The sequence below is a fragment of the Desmodus rotundus genome, chromosome 6 (genome assembly GCF_022682495.2).
Source record: "Desmodus rotundus isolate HL8 chromosome 6, HLdesRot8A.1, whole genome shotgun sequence".
NCBI classification, from domain to species: Eukaryota; Metazoa; Chordata; class Mammalia; order Chiroptera; family Phyllostomidae; genus Desmodus; species Desmodus rotundus.
The window spans coordinates 136,744,366-136,771,674 of NC_071392.1; the positions used below are offsets into that span (position 1 = coordinate 136,744,366).

Below are 27,309 nucleotides of genomic sequence, written 5' to 3' on the forward strand. Positions count from 1 at the left end.
CGAACTTGGCCTGCACCACCTGAGAAACCCCAAGACCAATGACCCTGTGGATAGCTATAGACCATATTGGAGCACCACCACCCTGCCCCTGCACAGCTGATTCTCCAAAGCAGGTGGAGGTTGTTGGTCAGTGGTCACAGCCAATCCTTGCAACTGAGTGGCATGGATAAATCCCTCCCATTGACCTGCCAACAACAGCCAAGGCTCAACTACAAGAGGAAGGCGTACTCAGCCCACACAAAGGGCACACCTCAAGTACTCAGCTTGGGCGGTAGGGGAGGCTGTGCCACTGGACCCTACAGAACACCTACATTAGGCAACGCTACCAAGACACGGAGTCAAAGCAGCTCTACCTAATACATAGAAACAAATACAGGGCGGCTGCTAAAATGAAGAGAAAAAGAAACAAGCCAAAATGAAAGAACAGATCAAAATTCCAGAAAAAGAACTAAACAAAATGGAGACAAGCAATCTCAGATGCAAAGTTCGAAACACTGGTTTATAAGGATGCTCAAGGAACTTAGTAAGGACTACAACAGCATATAAAAAGTCCAGTCAGAAATGAAGGATACACTAACTGAAATAAAGAACAATTTATAGGGAAACCACAGTAGAGTGAATAAAGCCGAGAATCAAACCAATGAACTGGGACATAAAGAAAAAACAACCAAACAGAACAAAAGAGGAAAAAGAATCCAAAAAAAATGAGGATAGTGTAAACAGCCCCTGGGACAAATTCAAAGTTCCAGCATTTGCATTACAGGGGTGTCAGAAGGAGAAAAGAAAAAGCAAAAAATCGGAAACCTATTTGAAAAAACAATGAAAGAACACTTCCCTAACTTGGTAAAGGAAATAGATATACAAGTTCAGGAAGCACAGAGCCCGAAACAAGATGTGGATGCAAAGAGGCTCACTCTAAACATATCATAATTAAAATGTCAAAGGTTAATATAAAGAGAGAATCTTAAAAGCAGCAACAGAAAAGCAGATAATTACCTACAAAGGAGTTCCCATAAGACTGTCAGCTGATTTCTCAAAAGAAACTTTGCAGGCTAGAAGGGACTGGCAAGAAATATTCAAAGTGATGAAAAGCAGGGATCTAGACCAAGATTGCTCTATGCAGCAAAGATATCACTTAGAATCGAAGGGCAGATAAAGAGATTCCCAGATGAGAAAAAACAATGGTTTGGTGAGTTCATCATCACCAAGTCTTTATTACATGAAATGTTAAAGGGACTTATTTAAGAAAAGATCAAAACTATTAACAATAAAATGGCAATAAATACAACTGAATGTAAAAAACTAAGCAAGCAATAAGAGACAGAATCATGGATATGAAGAGTGCTTTGATGGTTGTCAGATGGGGGTGGTGTAGGAGAATGAATAAAGAGGTGAGGGGATTAATAAGTACAAATAGGTAGTTACAGAATAGCCAGGGGGATGTAAAGTACAGTACAGGAAATGGAGTAGCCAAGGAACTTAAAAGCATGACTCATGGACATGAACAATGGTGTGGTGGTGATTGCCTGAGGAGAGAGTGTAGTGTGCTGGGTGGAGGGCAGCAAGATTGATACAAGTGTAATAGTATAATCAATAAATATATAATAAAAAAAGAATAGAATAAAACTTCAGAAAAAGAACTAATAAAAATGAGATAAGCAACCTATGAGATGAAGAGTTTAAAACACTGCTGATCAGCATGCTCAAGGAACTTATTGGATACTTCAACATAAAAACGACCCAGGCACAAATGAAGGTTGCATTAAGTGAAATAAAGAAAAATATACACATACACACACACAACAGAGGACAGGATGAAGCAGAGAATCACATCAATGATTTGGAACACAAGGAAGGAAAAAAACAGGTTAAGAGGTTCCTAAGCCTATCATCGTTCTTTTTTTTTTTTAATTCTTTTTTCTTCTTGCTGTTATGACTGAATGTCTTTTTCCTTCCTCGTGTTCCAAATCATTGATTTGATTCTTGGCTTCATCCTCTCCTCTGCTGTGTGTGTATGTGTAGATTTTTCTTTATTTCACTTAGTGTAACCTTCATTTCTTCCCTTACATTTTTGCTGCACTCATTGATTTCTTTGAGTGCCATAATCAACAATGTTTTGAACTCTGCATCTGATAGGTTGGTTATCTGTTTAATTTAGTTCTTTTTCTGGGGTTTTGTTCTGTTCTTTCACTTGGACTATATTTTTTTGTCTCCTTAATTCGACAGCCTACCTGTGTTTCTGTGTATTAGGTAGAGCTGCTTTGACTTTCTGTCTTTGAAAAGGCACCTGTCTGGATGAAACTTTTGTGGCTTGTTTAAATCCTTGGTTGTTGGACTTCCATACAGGTCGAATTTCTGATGGTTCTGATTATGTGTTTTGGCATAATAGTTATAATTGTCTTTGGTTGTGCAAGGAGGTGAAATGTATCTACCAATGCTTCCATCTTGACCGTAAGTGGAGATAGAGTCTTTTAAAAGGTAAGTAAGTTACAAAGTAAGTCATTAGAGTGGGCCATAATCCAATAAGACTCTGGACAAACACATGCACAGAAGGAAGAGTATTTACGGGCATAGGGAGAAGATGTGCAAGCCAAGGCAAGCAACCACAGAAGAAACTAATGTTGCCAATACCTTCACCTTGGATTTCTAGCCTCTAAAATTGTGAAAAAATTAATTTCTGTTGTTTCAGCCGCTCAGTCTGTGGTACTTTATTATGGCAGCCCAAGTAAACTAATAAATCTTTAACTGGATATTAATCATTGTGAATTTTACTTTGTTAGGTGCTGGATATTTTTATATTCCTACAATCTTGTTTGAGGATGCAGTTAAATTACCTGGAAACAGTTTGATTCTTCTGGGTCTCATTAGGTGGGTCCAGACTTGTTAGGATGGTACAGTATTGCTCAGTCCAGTGCTCCTTACTGAAGCATGATTTTCCTGAGCATTCTACCAAATTTCCTGGGAATTATGGTCCTGTTAGAGGTAACTGCAACTATTCTTTCTAAATCTTTGAATTCTTTCCCCAGTCTCAGATAGTTTCCTCACATGCATGTGCTGAGTAGTGCTCCACTGAATACCCAAGGTGGCCCCTCTGCAAATGTCTCTGTGCCTGTCTCCTGTGTCCAATAAACCATAGCCATATAGGTCTCCCCAGACTCTCAGCTCCTGATCCACAACTCAGGGAGTGTACCAGGCTCCATGTCAGTTTCTTCCTTTCTGGACTGAAGCAGGGAAATTGTCTCCTGGCAGTAAGCTGGGGTCATCATGGGGCTCTTCCACCTTATTTGTTTGTCACTGAGACTACTGTCTCTTGTTGTTGGTGCCCAGTGTTAAACTTTTGTTTCATGCATTTTGTTTGTTCTTTTGTTGTTGATGTTGTGACTATTTGAGGGATTATTAAATTCAATGCCTGTTACACCATCTTGTTGGAAGTGAAAGTCCTGTATTTCTTTTAAATGTGTCTATATCTGGTTTTCACCAATTTTTCCACTACTGCAACCATGAAAATTATTAAGGAAGAGTTTTAGGTTATATTTCATTATATTAATAGATATAACTCATAATATATATTCTATATGACAACACTTATTTTATATTATATTATATACCTCATTACATCACATATATATTCCATTATAATATTTCATTATATTCTCTCAGAAGGAACAAAAGAGTAAAGTCAAGATTCATTCCCCCAGACTAAAAGCTGGATTAAGTTCTCAGATTATAGGTGGAAACCTTAAGAACAATCTTCAAAATTTTAATTGAACAGTCAGTATTGGGAGCAATTTCAATCAACAAAATTGAAAACTTTAAGGCCTTAAAAATATATACAAGAGCAATACATAAATGTCTCTGTTCCAAGAGAAAAAAACAAACAAAAAATCATGGGATGTTTGCATAATTGAATAGCTGGGTGTCCTGCTGTGAAAAGGCCTTATTCTCCTGGCAGAGACAACAATGTTTTACCACTACAGCCCAGCTCATTTTCAAGTGCTTTACACATAACTGCATTACCTACTGTTAAAAAATAACAATTCAGCCCTGACTGATGTGGCTCCTTTGGATGGGCGTCCTTCCACAAAGCAAAAGTTTACAAGTTGGATTTCCAGTCAAGGCACATGCCTGGGTTGCAAGTTCTGTCCCCAGTCAGGGCACATAGCAAAGGCAAACAATCAATGTTTCTCTCTCACATTGATGTCTTTCCCTCTTTTTCTCCCTCCCTTCCCCTCTCTAAAAATAAATGAAATCTTTTAAAAAATAAAATAAAAATTCAGCTGAGTGTATTCTGGAGTATCTTATTGGTTTTATTCAGTAATTCATAAATCAGGTTGCATCCAATCTAGCAGATAGAAAGGGGTCCTAGAAGCTGTAAACATGAGAGATTTTACAGGCATTAGGGAGCAAGGACAAGGAAACTGTACCGGGCAAAAAGGCTGGTTGGTTATTCCAAGGTCATTTTCCTTTAGGGAATTGCAGAGGTCTGACAGGCAGATGACCTAACTTGTGCTAATATACAATTCCTGATTGACTGGTTTAAGATTACATATTGGGGGAAGGCCCAAACTGTACTTAACTCTTGGTTTAGTGCATATGGCCATTTGAGGCCTGTCATCCTTTTTTAATACTACTTCGCTTTACTTTTCTTCATAGTACTTTACTACCCCTTGAAATTTTACTGAACACTTATTTACGTGCTAGCTTTTTGCTGTCTCTTTCCTTCATGAGAACGTAAGCTCCGTAAGTCTGAGACTTGTCCAACTCTTGTGCAACATTTTATTTACATCCTCTAGCACACAGTATGCCCGCAATATTTATTAGATGAATAAAAGAACAAACATGCAAGCAATATCCTCGATATATGCTACAATGTAAATAGCAATTATCCAGGGGAATTCCATTTTCTCAATTATCTTCTCTTTTAAATTTGTATTAAGAAATCTTCTTTACTTATGTAATTAGAAAAAATAAAATGAGAGAGGAGCAGAGGGAGCCAGAGAGGGTGCCTCAAGAGCTGCCTTTCACCATGGCAAATGTCATCCCCTAGGGTGGCATCACACCAAGAGATCCCTGCCTTGATTCCTGCAATAATTTCCCTGGAGCTTTCTCTTGAGGCCCTGTGGCTGTACTGGCAGGCACCCAGCTGGCCTACACTGGTGTAACAGTCCTTTCCTTCAGGAACCCTAAGCTAAATATCTAATGTCCTAGAATAGCAGTCTTATTTTCTTTCCTATAGGTTCTGCCATGACATGCTTTGTCAAAATGTCCTGTGTCCCCAAAATATGAGAATTTTTATTATCTACAGATACCCTAGTACTCCATGGATGCATTTTATCCTGTCAAGAAAGTGAGAGCCCCAAATATGAGATACTCTGAAGACATATCAGCACATAAAAAAAAGTCAGAGCAACAAAGGATGAATATGAGGTCAGACTAATCATCTCCAGCCATCCCTGCATTTCATCCCTGCTGTAGACATCATTAAAATATTTGAGCATTAAGAGCTGATGGCAGCTGCCCTGACTGATGTGGCTCAGTGGGTTGGGCATTATCTTGCAAACCTAAAGTTCACCAGTTGATTCTAGGTTGGGGCAAATGTCTGGGTTGCAGGTTAGGTCCCTGGTTGGGGGTAAGCAAGAGGCAACTGATGGATGTTTCTCTGGCACATCGATGTTTCTTTCCCTTTCTTTCTCCTACTCTTCCCTTGTTTCTAAAAAATAAATAAAAAGAAAGACAACAAAAGAAAAAAGAAAAAAAGAGCTGATGGCTGCCATGCATTATAATGGGTAGACAACAAACTCTCTGGGGATAGGTACTGTATTCTTTCATCTTTACATCCCCAGTGCTGAGAATGGCCTTTGCTGGCATAATAACTGCTTGCTGAACATCCAGCACTGACATGGCCACTTTCAGGTAAGAACAGTATGATATTCTGGGATCAGGATAGCACAAATCATGATTAAAGGGTAGGAAGTCTCTGTTGCACACATTAGGAGAGAACAAATGAAAGTTAAAAGCCATATATCTTCAGGAAACATCCCCCAAGAATTTAACCGTGCTGGCAATATATACGTACAATTTTTTGAATTGTGATGATAATTTAAAGTCACCCATAGACAAACACTTTGTGCAAAACAGTCCTGCAGGCCCACACCCCTTGGTCTGATACAAAGACCCGTTAGGGGAAGGAAAATGAGAAGGCCAGTTGAACTATTAACTTGGGGAAGAGGGTATGCTTGTGTTTCCTCTCCAGAAGGACCTTTGGAGCTGCCGGCAAAGAAGGTGAAGCCATATTATAGAAAAGGCTTCCCTAGCAGCGACCCACCTCAACCCCACTGGACTCTCCCGATCCAGAATTCTCCAAGCTGGGTGTCACCCCACTCCAGTGGAATTCCAGCCAGTACTCCTGAAGCGATATTCAACATCACCTAAGAGGGGGTTTTCCTACCAATTTAAAATGACAAATTGATAAACTGCAAAGAGAATTACATCAGCAGCTGCAAGACATTCAACACCTGACTAACAAAGAGGTTTTTCAAACCCTCCTTGACAATCTCAGCTGGCTAAACCCAAAAAATTGGTTTGATGGACTTAACCTGAGAGCGTGGGTCTTTGGAGCCGCTGGTTGCTTACTGATTATAATAATGCTTTGTGTACTTCGCTGCATTTGCAAATTATTTTCCCAGGGTTGTATAAGAGACCAGCAAGTAGCAAGCTTTGTGGGATCTATAGTGGTCCTAACTAAAAACAAGGCAGGAAATATAGGGAATCGGTCTGCATGGCAGTGGCGAATGTAGCCCAGCCCGATTCTGAAAACTGGCAGGAGCGAGTAGGCACACAGGACCCAGGCCCACAGACAGGTTTTCCTGTGGGGAATTAGGCCTGCATTGTACCCAAGTTGCTTTGAGGCTTGCTTTTTGCTAAAACTCCCTCACCCTGAATTGAGGCATCAAATGTTTACTGCATATCTTTAAAGTAACTTCCTAAAATCTGTGCTAAACCTCCCAAGTACAGAGTGTAACCAGTTCAACCACTTTCCCGCTTTCATTTGCAAACATCCTTTTCTTTGAAGTAATTAGCAACATCTCTCCTTTGTTATCTGTAAAAGGTAATCCTGAACAGTGAACCTGTGCATAGTAAATGAGGACCATCCTCGATGTAATGTACCAAGAAAAGCAATAAAAGCCTGTCCAGGTAGGGGTCGGGGCCCTCTCTCTCACTTAGAGAGCGGCCATGCTGTCCCTTTTTCTCCACAGGATTTCTGTAGTCTGTGTGTGAATTTGTTCGTCGTAGCCACAACACATGGACCCCGCTGGCCAGAATCCGCATCAATATAGCTTTTAGAGCCCTGAACTGTGGCAATAAAATGACCTGTTTTTTCCTTCCCATTAAGAATAATTCAGCCAATATATCTAAATCTTATGTGGAGATCCCATAAGTCTGGGAATAAATGAAAACAACTTGAACTTTCTTTTCTTTATCTTATAGCTCAGGGCAGCTTCTTTCAAGCTTCTGGAATAAACCCTAAATTCAAGCATTCCTGAGATACACTTGTACAAATTCCTTCAATGACAACCTTCTCTGCCTTCATCTTTTCAAAATAGAAAGTCTTAATCTTCTGGAACTCCTCACACTGACAGCCATCCACACACTCCTCTTTTTACCTTCCCAGAACATTTCCATATCTGGCCAATTCTATTTAGAAACTTAGCTATTTGTGTATTAGCAAAACCTGAGAGGTAAGAATTCTACTTAGGTACCAATAATCACTACCTTGACCTCAGTTCATGTTGGTTGTTTTTCTACCTCCACCTCAAACCCAGTTCTAACCATCTCCTCACTGGGATTGTGCAGGGACTTCAAGGAGCTGCTGCCTTCTTGTTTGGGCCCCCTGGAACTGGGCAACACTATATAAAACACGCAGCAAGTCACGGATGAAATGACTTCTGTGGGAAGCATTTTTGTCACTAATTTTTGAATCATTACATGTTAAAAGAGTCCTTATTAAGCAACTTGATTGTTTATATTAATAAGAATTTAGCAAATATGGTAGGAAATGTCTGATCAGGTTAAGAACAGAAAACTAAAGGTCCAGGTGGAGAACTGAAAGACAGGCAGCACCTCTTCTAGCTCTGGCAGGCAACCTTTCATATAGAAAAAAGTACCCAGGAGAAAACTTCCAATGCTTCCCTAACAAACCCCTGAAATTTCACAGCATCCTTGGCCTGCCTTCCTATCTGAGGGTCCTCCATTTGGCCTTGGGGTGCTGGGTCCCAGGGACACTATGCCCACAGTGCCAGTCTTTCTTTCCCCTACTGGACTATTCCCCTGAGCACACTAAGGCCTCTAATAATGCCGGTCAGAACCTCCTCCCACTCCAGCTACCCCCTCATCTCTGTTCCCTTTTATGGCAAAACTCCCTGAAAAAGCTACACTTCTCCCTGACTCTCCCTTGAGCTAGTCCATCAGGCTCTTGATTCCACCACGCCAACTAGCCACACTTTTCAACCTCTGATCTCCATGTTAACAAATTCAATGGCAGACCTTGCTTTCCTCTGCAACAGGCTTTCTTCAAGTGATTGCCTCAACCCCTTCCTCCTAGATCTCCTTCTCCCAACTCACTCCCTCCAGGTCTCCTTGGCTTGAGCCTCCTCTTTTCCCAGCCCCTAACCGTGCAGGGCCTAGGGCCCAGTCTATGACCCCCGTCATGACTCTGAACACCATTTAGAGTTTAATGGTCAGATGTTGCTCTAACTCTCCCCTGAACTCAAACTTCTCCTATCTACTCACTTGAACATTTATTAAGCACATCACTATGCCCAAACAAAACTCATTACTCCCCAAAGCACCTGCTCTCCCATAATCACTCCATCTCAGCGCATGGTAGCTTCATTCTTCCCATTGCTCAGAAGAGAATCCTGACACTCCTTGCTCTGTCATAGTGATGGATCAGCAAATCCTATTGACACCTACTTCAAAGCAGATCCAGAATGCAATACTTCTCACTTCCGCAGCTACCCCAGGCCTAAACCCCCATCATCTGTTGCCTGGATGACTCCTAACTGATCCCCCTGCTCCTCTTGTCCCACCAGTGTGTCATCATCAGAGCAGTCAGGGCAACATGGTAGTGACAGACATCATATCAAGGAATTTCTCTACTCTAAGCAGCTAGTGACTTCCATTCAAATGTCCCCTTATCAGAAAGGCCTCCTGCCACCCAAATCGTGCACATAACCATAGCTGCTCCTTACTGGCTTTGCTTTTCTCCTCCAGGCTCTGATCACCTGATGCAACATGAACTTATTTGTTTGTCATCTGCATCCCCTGCCAGAATGTAAAGTCCGTAAGACATGAACTGAATCCATCACTGCAGCCTCAGCACTTAGAAGAATTACTGCAGCCCTGGCTGGTGTGGCTCAGTGGATTAAGCGCCGCACTGCAAACCAAAGGATTGTCAGTTCAACTCCCAGTCAGGGCACATGCCTGGTTTGCAGGCCAGGTCCCTGGTTGGGGGTGCGTGAGAGGCAACCACACACTGATGTTTCTCTCCCTCACTTCCTCCCTCTCTTCCCCTTTTTGTAAAAATAAATAAATGAAATCTTTATTTAAAAAAAAAAAAGAGTTACTGTATATAACAGGTACTCAAACTGCTAAATGAACAGGTGAAAAAAGTGTTAATGACCAAAAGTTTAAAATTGTTCTAACACCAGGATATATATTAATTAATCATGATGACAATTATCGGCATGAAAAGTTGCATGGGAAGACATACTATAAATTTGGGGTCAAAAAAGGTGGGGAGGGGTAAATACTTCTTGACCTAGGTTAACAAAGCTTTCTCAATACTTCCAATGATAATAGTAAAAATCATGGCATGACCTTAGTAGAAGATGCCATTAAATGAGTGCTCACTGTGTGCCAGCTCTCTGATATATCTAAGCCTCACCCCAATCCTACAGAGAAGGTATTTCATCCCCACTTCAGAGGACATAACAAATTCAGAAAGTTAAGCAACCCACTCCAAGCCACAGAACCTGAAAACACTTGGAACCCAGTTATCTATATAAACTTACCTTTCTCTACATGATGGATGATACCACAATGGGTAGCAGCCTAAATAATGGGGTTTTTTGCTAACCAGACATCTTAGTCAAGGCTTCCTAGCTATTTTTCTTTCCTGTGTCAATATGCCCTATCCTCAATGCCACTCCAACCTTCAGTTCAGGATGTGACAAATGACTTACCCACTCTCCATGCTGAAAGAGATCCCTGGTAAAGCATAAATCCACTGACATCCAAATTCTGTAGGCACCAACTCTGGTTGAAGAGTGTTCACTTAATCTGCCAGTTTTCAAGACCCTATTACAGGAAAGTTTTCCCTATAGACTTCATTTTGGAAAGGAAAGTGCTCTAATGGGAGAAGAAGGAGGATCATGAGTCTGGAACAGCATCCTGTATTTATCACGTTAGCATAACCCTAAGATGACCCATCTTCTCTTCTTCTTTCCAAGGCTGTTTCCATGATACCGTCTTCAGAAGCTTTAAGTGCCCTGGCCAGTGTGGCTCAGTGGACTGAGTGCCGGCCTGCGAACCAAAGGGTCACCAGTCCGATTCCCAGTCAGGGCAATATGCCTGGGTTGTGGGCCTGGTCCCCAGTGCCCCAGCACAAGAAGCAACTGTACACTGATGTTTCTCTCCCTCTCTTTCTCCCTCCCTTCCCCTATCTCTAAAATAAATAAATAAATTTTTTTAAAAAGAAGCTTTTAATCTACCCAAAAATATTTTCCACATTTGAGCAGTGTCCGTCCAAAGTTACTACAGACAGATACTCCTTTGAGAAGGGAGAGTACACAATGGCTGAAAAGAACTAGGAAGCAAGCACAGCTACAGGACACAAAGTCCCACAAAAGATGGAGATACAAGCAAAGAGCTAAGTTCCAAAGTCCCCAACCAAGGTCTCCTGCTGAGGCTCCAAAACAATGCTTGCCCCCTTGCTTGTTCCAGTCCAGGCACAAACTATACTCTGGGGGAGTAGAAGAAGGGAGATGGAAAAGGCAGACCTTAACTACAAAAGTTAGCTCATATAAAGAAAGGATAAAGAAATACCATGTAGAGAGGCTTAGAGGGCAAGCTTAATATTAACCCTCAGGAAGGCTAATGTTGAAGGAGACAGATGTTAACTCAGTCACCCACCTTTCTGAGTTATGGTGAAGCCATTAGCAGCCCTAAATGAAGTCCCTTCTTTTGGGTCAAGGTAGAAGAAGAAGGGTGATGCCTCAGTTCTTCTGTATTTACATATGAGGGTCATCACTATGACACCTCTCATGTAGCCCACTGATCTCAGTCATCAGGGAGATCTGGCCTGGGTGCTGGAAATGGAAGGATAAAGACCAGTTGACTGAAACACACAGACTTGTATATCTCATTACTGCCTTGGTAGGGTCCAATTTAGACCACTTATGCTTTTAATGCATATTCTCCAAAACTCTAGAGTTACTGAAAAGAACATGAAAGGCCCACAAAATCCCTCATTTGCCAAGCCTTTCCTCAAACCAGACACTGTGAAAAGAAAAATACCTAGTTTCTCCATTCGTGGAGTTTAAGGTAGATATATGAGTTAGATAAACATTTACCTTTAACAGTAAGCCTTTAGTTGAGACATTAAAAAAAAAACACTTTTATTCATTTTTTTAATCCCCAAAGTTGAATTAGTTGCCAATGTTTAAAAAGTTAGTGATCACACACACACACACACACATACATACACACACACAACCAGATAGTCTTTTGGAGACTGGAAGATCTGGCTACCCTGGACCCACGTTCCTGCCAGGCAACAACAAGAGAGTGCTGCTGCCTCCTTCAGAATAGAACACGTTCTCACCACTTCCCTGCAGCCCTCAGCATCATCCTGGTCTCCCAGAATTATTAAACAAACAAAATTTTCTTTGCAAAAATCCACTTCAGTGCATGTGTAAATATTGGATATATTCATATCATTGCCTAGCCTAAATCAAGAAAAGAAGTGGTGGGGGGAACCATACACAAAATGGGGAACAAGACTAGGGAAATAGCCCCAGGTACAGACGTAAATCTGCATATAATGAACGATTTTCTATGAACATATAATTCACCAACACTGAACCCAGAAAGAGATAATAAATGTAAGAAACTGTAATAATTAAAGTGCTGTATTCTTAAAAATATCAGGCTGAGGTAGTTTTATAGGGAAATTCTACCAAAATTTAAAGAAACAGATCATTTCAAAAGTATTTAAACAGGCTAAAGAAAAAGTTTTTTAATAAAGCTATAGAAAACACTAAAATAACTTGATAAAGATGGCATTAAAAAAGAAAATTAGCCCTGGCTGGTGTGGTTCAGTGATTTGAGTGCCAGCCTGCAAATCAAAGGGCCGCCAGTTTGATTCCCAGACAAGGGCACATGCCTGGGTTGCAAGCCAGGTCCCCCATAGGGGACACGCAAGAGGCAACCAGACATTGATGTTTCTCTCCCTCTGTCTCCTTCCCTTCCCCTCTATCTAAAAGTAAGAAAAAGAAAGAAAAAAAGAAAATTAAAGACTAGCCTCACAAATACTGGTGTTAAATTGCCAAGTAAATTACATAGAATGTAACTGACTACACAATAACAGAGTTATCACTGATGATTCAAAGATGATTCTGTATTATAAAGACTATTACTATAACTGAGGTCAAGGGAGAAAATCTATGATAATTTCATAGATGCTAAAACATCATTTGATATAATTCAACAAACCACTAAAAGCATTCTCATTAAAGTCAGGAATGAGACAAAGGTACCCAGTACTATCCCTACTATTTAACCTTGTTCTGGAAATACAATGCAGCCAAAAAAGAGAAGTATAAATTAGAAAACAAGGGGCAAAATTCTTACTATTTGCAGCCAACAAGATAATATACCTGGAAAATACAAGAGAATCAACTGCAAAAACTATTACAAATTAAGATTATGTAAATTGCTAATCGTTAAATTATTAAACATAACTAATAAGAATATGTAGCATAGGACAGGATCCTATTTTAAATCACAACAAAAAAACAACAACTAGGAATAAACTTAAGAAATGTACAGGATTTTATATAAGTACCGCGCGCTAACCGATTGCGCCACTGGAGCTCCGGCCGCACCCGAAATGTACAGGATTTTAAAACAAACCAACTTAAGACATTTCTGAGATAATTGGGAAGGTGTATGTAGATTGGATACTAGATATTAATTACAGATAAGTTATTAATTTTGATAAATGATAATAGCATTGGGGTTATATATTTCAGAAAGTCCGTATGTGTTCAAGACATACCTTGAAATATTTACATATGAAATCATTTATTTCAAAAGTCTAGTCTCCCACACTGCAAAAAATGGAGGGGGGGATGGGATAGAAGATTCAAGATAGGCAAAATATGGAAAACTGTTGAAATGAACTGACTGATACACAGAGGTTCATTATATCATCTTCTCTACTTTTGCATATTTGAACATGAACACAATAGAGAGTTAAAAGAGTCCTAGCTGGTGTGGCTCAGTGGATTGAGTGCTAGCCTACAAACTGAAAGGTTGCTAGTTTAATCCCCAGTCAGGACACATGCCTGGGTTGCAGGTCAGGGCCCCAGTCAGGAGTGTGGGAGAGATAACCTATGGATGTTTCTCTCCCTCTATTTCTCCCTCCCTTCCTCTCTCTCTAAAAGTAAATAACTTTTTTTTTTTTTTTTTAAAGGAAAGAAACCTGCTGGAAGACCTCAAACAAAGAAGGATTTTGAAAGATATAAATAATCCTAAAGGCATATAATAGTTTTAAAAAGCACAGAAAAATTGCCACCTCACAATTAAGAAATACAATTAAAGTTACAAATCAGATGTCATTTTCATCAATCAAATAGAAAAGATCAAAATATGTGGTACTATTCAATATTTGGGGAGGCAGCTGACACTGCTAGAGGAAGTTACAAATCACCACAACTTCTTTGGAGGGCATTTTGGCATTACCTTTCAAAGTTAACACACACCCGTTGGCCCAGCAATTCCAATTCTAGAAATTTATCATAGTCATTCATTCAACAAGTATTTTCTCCCATCTACTATGTTCCAGGCACTGAAGAGTAGAGGTGGAAAAAACAATGTCCCTGCTCTCACGGTGCTTCCATTCTTGCGGGCGAGGAGACAACCCATAAAGCAAATCAAGTCAGGTAAGGGATAAATGCAATGAAGAAAAATAAACAGAACAACGTGTAAGGGGTGGCATGAAGGCTATTTTGGATATGCTGGTCTGGGAAGGACTCTCTGAGGATGTGACATTTGAGCAGAGACCTGGATCCAGGAGAAAACAAAGCAAGAGAATGTCCAGGAGAGTTATAGGCAATAGGGAAGGAAACCATGGTATAACATACAAATTTGGCCTTTCTGCCCTTTACTTTTATTTTTATTATACTAACAGTCTTTTGTTTATCCAATGGATATGAACACCACTCGAATGTCTCTGTCCCCATACAAAAATAAAAAGAATCAAATCCTTTTAATACAGTACATCTTTCAAGGGCAGTGTCAGGCCAGCATTGTTTCTCCAAACATTACTGTGCATCACAACTTGATTTTCTTTAAAGGAAGAAAATCTCCCAATCTATCTAAGTGTTATGCCAAGCCTGTTAGTAAAAGTGCATTAAAGGTAATCATGCTTTTTTAATGCAGATACACCTTTCCACAGAAAAGATAAGACATTAGTTTCACAAAAGATATCAGTTGCTAGATAATTTTATACAAAAACAAAAATACTGTTGGTCCTTGCCCTTCTGGGAGGCACTTTAAAAAATTTGCCCAAATATTCACATTTTAAATTTAATGATCTTTTAGACAATTGATATTTTAGGGTTAGTTGGACAAATATTTTACGCTGAAGTGGCCAGTGTCAGTTAAGGGCATTCCAGTTCACATCAAAGGAAAAAACTGTTACAACACCTGATAACACACTAACTTCTTCCAACACTTTGAAACATCAGTACTGCAAAACTGCCATGAATGACATGTTCTACAAACAGCCAAATAATTAAGAAACCAGCTATGGGACTGAAATCTGGCCAGGTGAAATACGCTCCTATCTCAATTTTGAAATCAGTTTTACATAAACGCATTCATCTAGGGCGCGAAGGGAGAACACAAATGATTTCTCGACATTACGGAGATTTCCAAGGAGACAACTCAAGTGGAAAAATTTCAAGCACCATGAGCCAACTGCGGAGGGAACGACAGGTTTCCCTCCAACAGCTGGGGATGAGGTGCACCCTTTCTTTCCCCTGGACACAAGCAGCCTATTTAACTTTTCCCCAAAGGTCTGGCAGTTCTGAGCAAACAATGCCACTTCTGCCAACTAGTTACCTTAGAAGAATTCCGAAATGAGAAACCCGGTACCGGTCGGCTTCGGTACAACCTAGTGAGAGGGGCACTGGGTTGGGTCCAACGCGGAGAAGATCTGCGTAGAGTCGTAGCTCTCAGGATCTGGCGCCTACTGTTCCCAGGCAACTCCCACCCTATCCCCCTACTCTCCCACACGGAGTCAGGATTTAACTGCCGAGATACCTTCCTGTGAGACGCACGTCCAGCCCGGTGCTTTCCCTGGTAAGCTCGTACAGGCTCACCAGGGAAAGGATATGAGGGGCTCGATTTGGAGTGCTGGGTGGGTGGGTGGGTGGCAGAAAAAGACACCAGAGATGTGAGGGGGCAGGCAGGGGTGCTCATACGGGTGGGGACCTGGAGAAGGGATGCGGGGGTCAGAGACAGGAGAGGAGAGGGCGTGCAGAGGTCGGAAGAGGACTCCGGAAGAACGGAGGGAAGGTGTGGGACACTCCCGCAGGCAGGAAACTTAAGGAGAGCACGGGAGGCTTAGGGGTGGCGTGCGGGCCAGGTCCGCCCCTCACCTCACCTGCCTAGCGCTCGCTTCATGCCCTCGTCTGCGGTGCAGCGCGGCTCGGCTGGCCCCTTGCCCGCCAGGCGCAAGTTGCGCTTCAGGCGGCAGTCGGAGTCCAGCACCGCGGCAGTCGAGCCGGGGGAGGACGGGCCCACGGCGACGCAGCGTTCATGCTCCAAGGCGACGGCGTCGGTCCGCTTCCTCATCCCGCGGCCCACACGGCCGGCCACCGAAGGAGCCTGCTGACCGTGTCCACGCTGCCTTCACTGCAGTCGCCGCAGCTTAGAGACAACGCCTCCAGGAGCCCGCTAACCCTCACATTGCAGCCCCAGGCCGTGGCAGCCACGTACTCTCGCGGGCCAATCAGCGTCCGCCTTTGCTCTGGCTCCTCCTGGAGCGCACCCAGAATCCCCAGCGCCAACCGGAAGCCATTTTAGAGAAGGATGGGCATAACCACACCAACGTTATGGTCAGTTTATGGCTGAGTGGCTGACTCTCTCTGGGGTCTCGGCTTCTTCCTGGGTTGGGGATTTCCTTTGCCTGCGTACTCACCGTTGTCTCACAGATCAGTGGCCTGTACAGGAAAGGAAGCTGCCCAGAAAGTGAGTGCCCATCCAGGGCTACAGTGGATAGTTGGTTTCCCTTTACTCCCACCCCAGGCTTTCTGACTTTCCCCCAAGGCTCCATCCACGTAAGAAACGTTCAAACCTGTAAAGAATTTTTGAGTTTATTTGAGCCAACCTGACAATTGCCGGGAAGCAAACCTCAGCAAGTTGAGAAAATGCTCCGAAGAATGATAGTTCTGCACCTTATTTTATACATTACAATCAAAAGAGAAGATACAAGTAGATTACATGAAATCTATTGGTGATTAAAGAGGAAGGAAAAAGCAAACTGGAGTAAACCTCTGTTATTGGATAAAAGGTAACATGGTAGGCACACTTCTCTTATGCAGGTGAATGCAGGATAGTTAATAATCAATAGCAACAATGAGGGGATTTGTGATCTCCCCAGATCTGTGCCTTTGCTTTAATGGGTCCGAAAAAAGGAAAATACTCTTAACATTCCAAAGGTATGTTATCTTAAATGAAGAAAGAAAGTAGACACTCTCAGGGTAAAGATTGACTTTTGTTGGGGAAGATTCTAGCCTACGATATGACTCCCTGCCCTGACCTGCTTTTAGTTTTAATTTCAGACCATCCTATGTGGTTACTTTAGGACTCCGAGTTTATAAAGCCATCACCCAGGCTTCACCTGAGTTTGTCAGGTTTATGTGTGGCCCATTTCCGTCTACATGCTGGAAACTCAATCTGGATCACCCCCTGGAAATGTCCATATAGAGGTTTATAAAAACAAAAAGGGCCCTGGCTGGTGTGGCTCAGTAGATGGAGTGCCAGCCTGTGAACCAAAAGGTCACTGCTTGGATTCCCAGTCAGGGCACATGCCTGGGTTTGTGGGCCAGGTCCCCAGTTGGGGGCGTGTGAGAGGTAACCAATGCATATATCTCTCACATATCGATGTCTCTCCCTCTCTCTCACTTCCTTACCTTTCTCTAAATAAAGAAATAAAATCTTTTAAAAAATAAAAACAAAAAGAAAAAGGTAACAAATCACAATTCTTTTCTAATGATTTATAACCATTCTCCCACCAGGACTAATTCAACCCATCCTAAAAGGAGAAGAGAAAATAAGAGCATTTTCACAAATTTAGTTTCATAACTGACTTTTAAAAAAATGTGGCATTATTATTATTATTATTATTTTACAAATGATGTACAATCAAGAGATTTGCTTACTTATCCAAAGTAATTTTTGGAATTTCAACATTTGTATCAGTGAAAACTACTGTAACTGATAATTTAAGATCAACTAGAAATATCTTAAGAAATTCAAGAGCTCCTTATATTAGCTTTGTAGTGATACTTAGAAATTGTGAAACAGTTTCATTAACCATATTACTAAATACCACAACCAACATTCATATTTGTTCAAACACACTTTTGGAATTTAAATGGTGAATTCTTTAAAGTGATGCAGCAACACATACTGGGGTTGGGGAATCCAGCAACTAAACTGTAAATAATTTTTATATTCTAATACTCATTGAATCCTATTCAATAGAAAAATGAAAAAGCTAGGAAGAGGGACTAGAGCGAAGAGATTGTGTCCTTCTTGCTGATACTAGGCCTTGCCTATATACTCCTCAACTCTTGACCCACAGTAACTTTCTGAGTAGTCTTAACCAGGCTTTAAATACCAACCCAAAATGGTGACACCTACATTTGTATCTCTCGTTCATATTCTACAGGCACCTAAAATTATGTTCAAAGCTGAGCTCCCAACTCTTCTTCCACCCTCAGTTCCATCCATAACTTTCCCCACCTCAGGTAGGGGTGATGAGGCCATCATTGCAGTTCCTCAGGTTAAATCCTGGGGTCATCCTTGATTCCTCTCTTCTTTTGCCACAGCAGGTATATCCCCAAGCCTTGTTGGATCTCATTTCAAAATCTGTACAGGATCCACTCACTTCTTACCACCTTTGCCAAGCTGCCATCATTTCTCACTTGGTCTATTTTAGTAGCTTAAGTGGTCTCCTGGGTCTCCTGGCCCCACTTTTGCCTTACTTTTGTCTACTTAACTCAGCTGTCTCAGAGGTCTTTTTAAAAACCTAGATCCAGACCTGTCACTTCTTTGCTCAAAACACTTCAATGGCTCTCTTATCTCACTGGAAATAAAAACAAGAGCTTCTTGAAAGAGCCTCTAGCCTCTTCCTCACTCACCCTGCACCAGCATCACTGCCTCCTTGCTGATACAGAGGCCCCCAGGAATGGTGTGGGTAGCATGTGTGCCAGCCATCACACAACCTTCCTTGGGGCCTTTGCACTGCGTTCTTGCTGCCTGGAATTTTCGGCCCTCCTAATGGCACCGTATCCATGGCTTATTCCCTTCCTACTGCAGGTCTGTGCCTTCTCTAAACACTAACTCAAAACCCTCAGGCCCTCTCACCATTACTCTGTTCGCCTTCTTTGGCATAATTTTTAATGCTTTTCACTAATATGTTTATCAATGTATTTCTAATTGTGTGTTGCTGCTTTCCCACACCAGAATGTAGACTAGAGCAAGGACTCTGTTCACTGCTTTATCTTCAGTGTCTAGAACAATATCAACTACATAGTAGACACTTCATAAATATTTGCTGAAAGAAGAAAGAATCATCATAGCCCCTCAGAAGTGGATACTATTGTCCTCACTTTATAGGTGAGGAAGTGAATCTCAGGCCTGGGGTTCAAAATTAAAAAGGCTTATGGCAAAGTAAAGCTGTGGATGCTGTTGATCTTTGGATCCATATCCTGTAGTATGGGTCAATATAGAACTGTGTATTTAATGAAAATACTTAGCTAAATGTTACTTCCCATACTCATTGCTCTGATCACACATCCACTGTATATTTGCAAAAAAGGACACAGTTTCTCAGGTTAGCTAGAATGAATCCAAGTAATACTGCTTTTTTAAAAACGTGGCATTTTTAAAAATAGCCATATAAAATGAATTTCCAATAATAGTAATCGCTACCTTTTACTCTATGTTTATGAAAATTTCCATAATCGTGTTTGTGAATTGTTATTAATCTAGGGCAATTTTCCCTCTCTGTAGACCTTGTGACTAGAACTATTTTACTAATATTTTAAAATGACTACTTTAATATCAAAGGTGATACTGTGGAGTTGAAAGCTTAAATACAGGGTCTGACCTTAGACAAATTATCTAACTTATCTCAGTTACCAAGAGTCTTAAAAACAACCTTAGGGTTGGTTAATCCTGATTATTAAATGAAATATATGTCATAGTCCCTACCACACGGGAGATGCCCAATAAAAGTTGTTTTCCCTTGAGTGTAAAAACATCCACGCTGCAGAACTAAACAAACGAAACGCTGGGTCCTGACGTTAATGCACACAGAGTTTCTGGGCTTTTCTTTGTAAACTTGAAGTGAACACCTCTTTGAACCTAAATGAAAATGAATGAATCATATGGAAAAAGGAAGTTGACAAACATGCATTTATGTTGAGCTATGCGACGCGCAAAGTTGATAGCTTAGCGCCTGGTAATTCCAAAAACGAATCAGCTCAGTTTACAGGCTCCGATAGAGACCCGTCTCTTCCCTCCTAGTTGCCGGGGCCTACTCTAGGGAAGAACACCTTCACTTCTAACAAGAAGTGCGCAGCGGAGGTTGATGTCCTTTTACTGACGCCGTAGGCCGTGGGACCCAGCGGCGTGTTCCTATTGGCTGGGAGTGTTTGGCGCCAAAGCGCAGTGCTGGGGCAGAGGATAATCCAGAGCCGTAGGAGCCGGTACTTTAGGACCAGAGAGTTGCGGCGAGAGTGGGTGGTCGAGAAGGCTTCGGGGCTGGGTTACCTCCGCTATGTTCTGCTACAGAGCCATGGAGGTGGTCCGAGAGTTGCACCGCGCACCCCAAGGGCAGCTGCTGGCTTTCAACGTGAGGAGGATGGGGGAAACCGGGTAGACTGGATGGGCGTGTTGAGGTCTGGCCTGAGAGCAGGGAGGGACGGCGCCCTATAGGTTTTCTCTTCCCCTTCCCCTCGAGGGTTTACTTTCTCACGCAGTCAACTCCAAAGTCAGGCACAAAAATTTTGGAACCAGGCCAAAGTATAGGAGGAAAAAGAAAGACTTCGTGCTTACTTCACTCCGAAATTTGGTGCATTTCTTTATATATTTACGTTAGTGTCTTCTCTTCTATAACTTTATTGCTGTTCCTTTGCTTAACCAAACATTGTTCTGTTGCTTGATAACCTAGCATATGTTGTGTACTCTGACAAATGCTAGACCTCTGGAGCCAGGCTGGGGATTCTGGCCCTGTTGTGTTACTTCGGGTCAGTTACTCAAACTCTCTGTTTGCTCAGTTTCTGCAAAAATGGGATGATGATAATAACAGTACCCTATTCTTATTGTAATGAGGGCTCGGTGAGAAGGTGTACCTCAGGTTCTCTGAACAATACTTAACAGAATACTAAGTCTTTTTACCACTGCTGCTGCTACTAATCACTATTACGATTTTTCTTTCTTTGTTATTGCTATTACCTCAATCAGAGTGCTAAACACTTGACCTGCATTATCTCTTGTCCTCATAAATAATCCTATGAGGTTTAAACTGTTGTTTTCCATTTTTTTCCAGCCATATATATGGACACTTGGGGAGATTATGGTGACAGCCAGTAACAAGTGTAGCTGAGGATTTAAACACTGGTAGTCTGGCTTCAGACCTGCACTGTAAATTCCATACGAGACTACATTTCTTATAGGCAGCCATTATGTGGTTGCCAGAGCACGTTCTGCTGGCAGAGAGGCATGAAATAAGCAATACTGGGTTGGCCAAAGAGTTCATTTCATTTTTTCGGTAAGATGGCTCTAGTAGCACTTAGTTGTCTTTAACTTAATTTGAAACAATTTTATTAGATTGGATATTGGCAGCTGTTATATCAGTGTTCATTTAAAAAAGACTGTCAAAATTGGTGAATTTTTATGTAACCATTTTAATATTGAACATGGAAGAAACTACACAACATTTTCAGCATATTATGCTTTATCATTTCAAGAAAGGTAAAAATACAACTGAAACAAAAACATTTGTAGAGTGTATGGAGAAGGTGCTGTGACTGATTGAACTTGTCAAAGTAATTTGCCAAGTACTGTGTTGTAGATTTCTTGCTGAACAATGCTCCACAGTTGGGTAGACCAGTTGAAGTTGATAGCCATCAAATCAAGACATTAATAGAGAACAAGTGACGTTATACCATGTGGGAGATAGGTAGCTGACATACTCAAAATATACAAATTAATAAATTTGGTGAAAATGAAACATATGCCTTTTATTTTATGGAAAAAAAACTTTATGGACTTGTTGGCCAACCCTATAGATTGCAACGTGTAAAGTTATACCAAGGAGGTATGAAAGAGGAACACAAAGGAAAAATCCATCGTGAGCTGAGGTAGAGGAGGGGGCTTTTGAGCCATTCCTAGATGGATAAAGTCACCACTCGGAGAAGGGAGTGTGGGAAGGAAGTGAGGCATCCCAGCCAAAGGATATAGCAGACCGAAGAGACCCGTGATCACATAGGAAGGGTTACTAATGTTGTGTGTGCAGACTCTGAAGGTGGATTCTCGGTCTAAGAGAGTTTTGGTATTCACTCATAGGGCATTTGGAAGCTGGTAAAGGATTTTAGACAAGGGAGTTATTGGGTAATTTTTTTTTTGAGGCTACCTATGGCAGCACTGTGGGGATTGGAAAGAAGAAAGAATGGAGGCAGAGAGATGGCTATGGGTGGTTATAAAGAACCAGGTAAGAGATTTGTGTGCTCCAAACTGTCCAGTTGGCAGTCCCTGAAATCAGTATTTGAGTTTTAGTAACTCGAGACAAATAAGACTTGTAATTATTAGAACAGGAGTGGAGATGGAATGGGTAACAAATGAGGGGAAGGAATTAGGGCATCTTGAGAAACTTCTCTCTCAGGTAGCTGAGTAAATAACTTTCGAGTTCAGAAGGAAGAGTATTTGGGGGAAGGTGAGTTTTGTTTTAAAGATTAAAGAGCACCTAGTCTGAATATTAGTTCATTTTACAGATGAGGAAACAGCCAAGAGAAATTATGGATCAAGTGAAGGGAATTGTCTGAACTTGCAGTATACTGAAGGAAGCGCCTCACTTTCAACATGGGTATAGATTCCAGTCTGCTGTTTTAACTTCAGGACAAAAGTCAGCAAACAGCAGTGGGAAGTTCAGTAGAGATGATGGAATGCAGAGATGTGTAGGTTAAGTGTTACTTTACTACTTCTGGCCAGCAGGACTTAGAAGTTGTAAAATCCCTCCCTCTTCTGTGTCTTAGTTTGGTGGAGAACCTTTTACACCTTCTGTTGGATTCATGTCTTCCACTGACAAACCCACCTTTTTTAGGTGATTCAGCAGCCTGGGAAGACTCAACCTGCGGAAGCTTGTCACTCTGACACAGCTGAGCAGGGTCAGACCAAGGATTGATCTTGTGATCTGAGGGCCAGTAGGCCCATGACTTTCAAGAACCATCCTTTTGAGTGAGATGATAGTCAGTGGATATAGTGCAGGGACTCTGTCTTGTTCATTCCAGAATCTCTCATGGTTAGGTGCTGTGTTTAGCAAATTGAAATGGTTACCCACTTCCTATATTTAGAACTAGTAAGTGAATTTTCAGGAAAATTATCTTAGGCTCCCAGGGAATTACAGCCTGAGGTGGGGGCACAAAATGAATTCAGTTCCCACTATAGATCTAAATCTGAAAGATGGTGTATCTTTACAAAATTATTTTACACTTGTCTTTTGTATACCTGAAGATCTATTGTGTAAGAGTTTCAACTATTTCTTAAAAATAATATTTGCTGATAAAAAGTATACTAACTGGATCCTAATGAGTTTTTCATTATCTTTTTTGAACCAGCTGGTGAAAGGGAAGGTAGAAGTCTTGCTTACATTTTTCATCAGGAGTTTCATCTTTTCCTGTATTTGAGCAGGGTTAAGTAGGTGATTTGTAATTGTACCAGTAGTGCCAAAGCATTTTTGCTAACGCATATATTTTGGTCCTAAAGGTAGAATGGGAAAATAGATGGGTCACTTATTTTTGGATTGTTGACAGACCTATTGTGTAACATTTATGAATTTCAGAATACTAATCTTTTTATCCTTCCAAGTACATTTTCAAATTTTGAAAAAATTTGCCCTAAGATGGATAATAGAAAAACTCCTTTGGCCTTTCTATTCTGGCAGTATAAACTAAAACACTTCCTTTTTTTATAGTAACCATTAAGATCATTTTTCAGTAAATAATAAATTATTTACTTTTGTCATGCTTTATTTCTTCTATAGGACTATTGATTTTTTTTGCCATCAGTTTTATTGAAGTATAATTTATATACAACAAAATATACATTTTAACAGATTTTTGAGTTTTGACAAATATATACATCCTTATAACCAGCACCCTAATCAAGATTTCTGTTACCTGCCCTGTGCTGGTGTGGCTCAGTGGATTGAAGGCTGGTCTGTGAACGGAAAGGTCACCGGTTAGATTCCTGGTCAGGGCATATGCCTGGGTTGTGGGCCAGGCCCCTGGTTGGGGGCCTGCAAGAAGCAACCAACTGATGTTTCTCTCCCTCTTTCTCTTTCCCTTCCCCTCTGGAAAGAAAAAAAAAAAACTTCAAAAAAAGTCTAAAAAAAAGATTTCTGTCACCCCAAGGGTTCATTTTTTCCCTTTTGTAGCTACTTCCCACCTGTAACCTTAGGCAACCATAGATTCACTTTTTTATAACTATTCATTACATTGGTCTTCACATATTGCTGCATTCAGTGTGCCATGAGTTGCAAACTTCTATAAAAGGCCAGTTGGAATCATACAGTATGTATTCCTTTGTGTCTCACTTACTCTGTTCAGTACATTGTATTCGAAATTGTCCTAGTCAGTGTGTTGGTTGTATAATCGGTAATACTTTTTATTGTTTTTTTCCTGATTTCTTTTTTAAAATTTTATTTATTTTAGAGAGGGGAAGGAGGGGAGACAGAGAGGGAGAGAAACAGCAATGTGTGGTTGCCTTTTGTGCGCCCCCAACCAGAGACCTGGCCCGCACCCTTGGCATGTGCCTTAGACTGGGAATCAAACTGGTGACCCCTTGTTCACAGGCGGGATTCAGTCCACTGAGCAACACCAGCCAGGTCTCCTGATTTCATTTTTATTGTGGTGAAATATACATAACAAAAGTTAGCATTTTAACCATTTTAAGTGTATACTTCAATAACATTGATTATTTTCATGTTGTTATACAACTGTCAACCATATATTCAAAACATTTTCATCACCCTGAACAGAAACTCTGCAACCATTAAGCAATAACTTCCCATTTGTATCTCCCCCCAGGCCCTGGTAACCTCTAATTTACTTTCTGTCTCTATGAATTTGCATATTCTGGATATTTCAGATAAGTGGACTCATATAGTATTTGTCCTTTGTGTCAGGTTTGTTTCCCTTAGCATAATGTTTTCACAGTTCATCCATGCTGATGCATTGCTTTTTATGGCCAAATAGTCCATCAAATGGACATACCATATTTGGTGTATTAGTTTATCAGGGGATAGACATTTGGGTTGTTTCCCCCCTTTTTTTATTTTTAAAATATATTTATTTATTTTTAGACAAAGGGGAAGGGAGGGAGAAAGAGAGGGAGAGAAACATCAATGTGTGGTTGCACTCGTGCAGCACCTACTGGGGTCCTGGCTGGCAACCCAGGCATGTGCCCTGACTGGGAATCGAACTGGCAACCCTTTGGTTCACAGGCCCACACTCAATCCACTGAGCCATGCCAGCCAGGGCTGTTTCTACTTTTTAGCTATTGTAAATAATGCTGCTTTGAAGATTTGTGTACATGTTTTTCAAGAACACATATTTAATTATTTTGAGTGTATGTTTAGGGGTGGAATTGCTAGATAGCATGGCAATATGTTAATCTTTTTGAGGAACCATTAGACTTTTTTCCACAGTGCTATACCATTTTACATTCTTACCTGCAATGTATGAGGGTTCCAGTTTCTCTCCATTCTCACCAATACTTACAGTAGCTGTGAAAGGATTATTGCTTTTTAATAAGATATGTAAATCAAAGATAAACACAGTATAGACAGAATATTGCTACAGACTTGGTGGGGGAAATTAATGAATGTGGATCAATACCATTTTGTATGTTCTAGGAGGATGGACTCAGGCAGATTCTGGAGGAGATGAAAACTTTATATGAACAAAACCAGTCTGATGTGTAAGTTTTAATAAGATTCATACTTTAAAAAAGTTTAAGGACTGATACTGAAATCAGAAGATTATACTGAAATCAGATAATCTTACATCAGTTTTTGGATGTTTTTTTTTTCTGTTTTTTAAATTCTCTGTGAGCCTGATTATACTGTAGGTGTACAGAACCAAAGGGATTGTGTTGATCTCTTGGCATATGGAAGATGCTAAATAAATATTTGTCATTTGACTGATATGACGTGAAAGATTAGGGTAGACCTGAAAGAGATGAGATATAAGCCAAGAAAAATCCTAATAAAGTGAAATACATAATTTCCACTGCATGTTTTCATTTATGTATACCTTAGTGCATTGATGACAGAATGGGCAATATGTAAATTTAGCAGGAGCAGTCGTGATTTCCAATAGCTTGAATGGAGTTCACTGAGTACTAGTGCTACGAAAGGATACAGGTTAGAGGTGAGAGAGCTCTAGATTTATAGAATATTTAGAGCTTAGCATAGTAGTTGACACAATGGAGAATTTGAGCTGTATAACAAACTTCATAGATCCCTGTGATTTGGTGAAGAGTAAGACACAAAGGAGTCTTAGAGACACCAACTTCTAGATCATAGTTGAGGTATTCAGATCTCAACCTAGAGAGAAGTCAACCTAACTTCTCTAGAAGTCAACCAAGAGAGAAGATCTGCAACATGAGGTTTCGTCTTTGGCCTTATAAGGTACAATGTTTTTATCAGTTACTTGGATATAGAAGTCAGTATGCTAATAAAATTGGTGGAGCTTACAGAACAACAGGAACATTTTCAACTATAGTGTTTAAGGATGGATATAGAGCCTATAGATGGAATGAGGACATGAACCACAACAGGTTTGTGGTAAATGTAAGGCAAATGTAAAGTCCTAAATCCATTCATTCATTCATGTAACAAATGTGGACTAAACAATTATGTTCTGATAAATGGCTCTGGTATTTTAATTGTAAACACAGTAGTCAAGATTTCTGTCACTGTATGGCCCTCATAGTTTAATGCAGAGTACAGATATACCAAATTGGGATACATGCTATGAAGAAACACAACAGCATGCTAGGACAGAGAATAATGAAGATATAATTAGATTGAGGAATCAGGAAGTTCTCTCCAAGGAAGGAAAATGTCAGCTGAGGCCTGAAGGAGAAGCAGGTTTTTAACAAGGCAGTATTTGTGGACAGAGAGCATTCGAGGTAGAAGGAACAGTATACCCAAATTCCCTGAGTCATGAAAGAGGGTGTGATGCTCAAGGAAACTAACACTTAAAAGAAGGTCAGTGTGGCTGAAGCTTAGTAAGCAGCCAAAGTGTGACATCAGCTGAGATTTTTAAATGCGTCGGGCAGGTGGTGGCACATTTGTGTTTTAAATGATCACACTGTCTACTGTGTAGACAGTGGATGGAGGAGTTGAGGAGAGGGAGGCATGCTGGTCATACAGGTGACAGCAGAGGTGATTTGGACTAGGTAAAAAGTGAACAGAGAGGTGGCCTAACTGTCCTTAGCCAGTAA

At 40.8% G+C, this 27,309-nt stretch overlaps 2 protein-coding genes across 4 annotated transcripts in view; one reads left to right on the forward strand and one right to left on the reverse strand.

The window, feature by feature from the left end:
• The window catches only part of ABHD12 (abhydrolase domain containing 12, lysophospholipase), a 76,427-nt gene extending 60,129 nt beyond the window's left edge, over positions 1-16,298 (reverse strand). The window contains exon 1 of the mRNA XM_024576791.4: positions 15,953-16,298. Coding sequence (XP_024432559.1) covers positions 15,953-16,143 — 191 coding nt within the window. The 5' untranslated portion in view covers positions 16,144-16,298. The remainder of the gene's footprint in view (positions 1-15,952) is intronic.
• Positions 16,299-20,257: 3,959 nt separating this feature from the next.
• The window catches only part of GINS1 (GINS complex subunit 1), a 35,142-nt gene continuing 28,090 nt past the window's right edge, over positions 20,258-27,309 (forward strand). For 2 of the 3 annotated variants that reach the window (XM_024577024.4, XM_045185117.3), the window contains exons 1-2: positions 20,258-20,434; positions 25,715-25,779. In XM_024577024.4, the coding sequence (XP_024432792.1) occupies positions 20,360-20,434; positions 25,715-25,779 (140 nt within the window). In that variant the 5' untranslated portion in view covers positions 20,258-20,359. The remainder of the gene's footprint in view (positions 20,435-25,714; positions 25,780-27,309) is intronic. The other variant, XM_053926536.2, reaches the window with a different exon arrangement.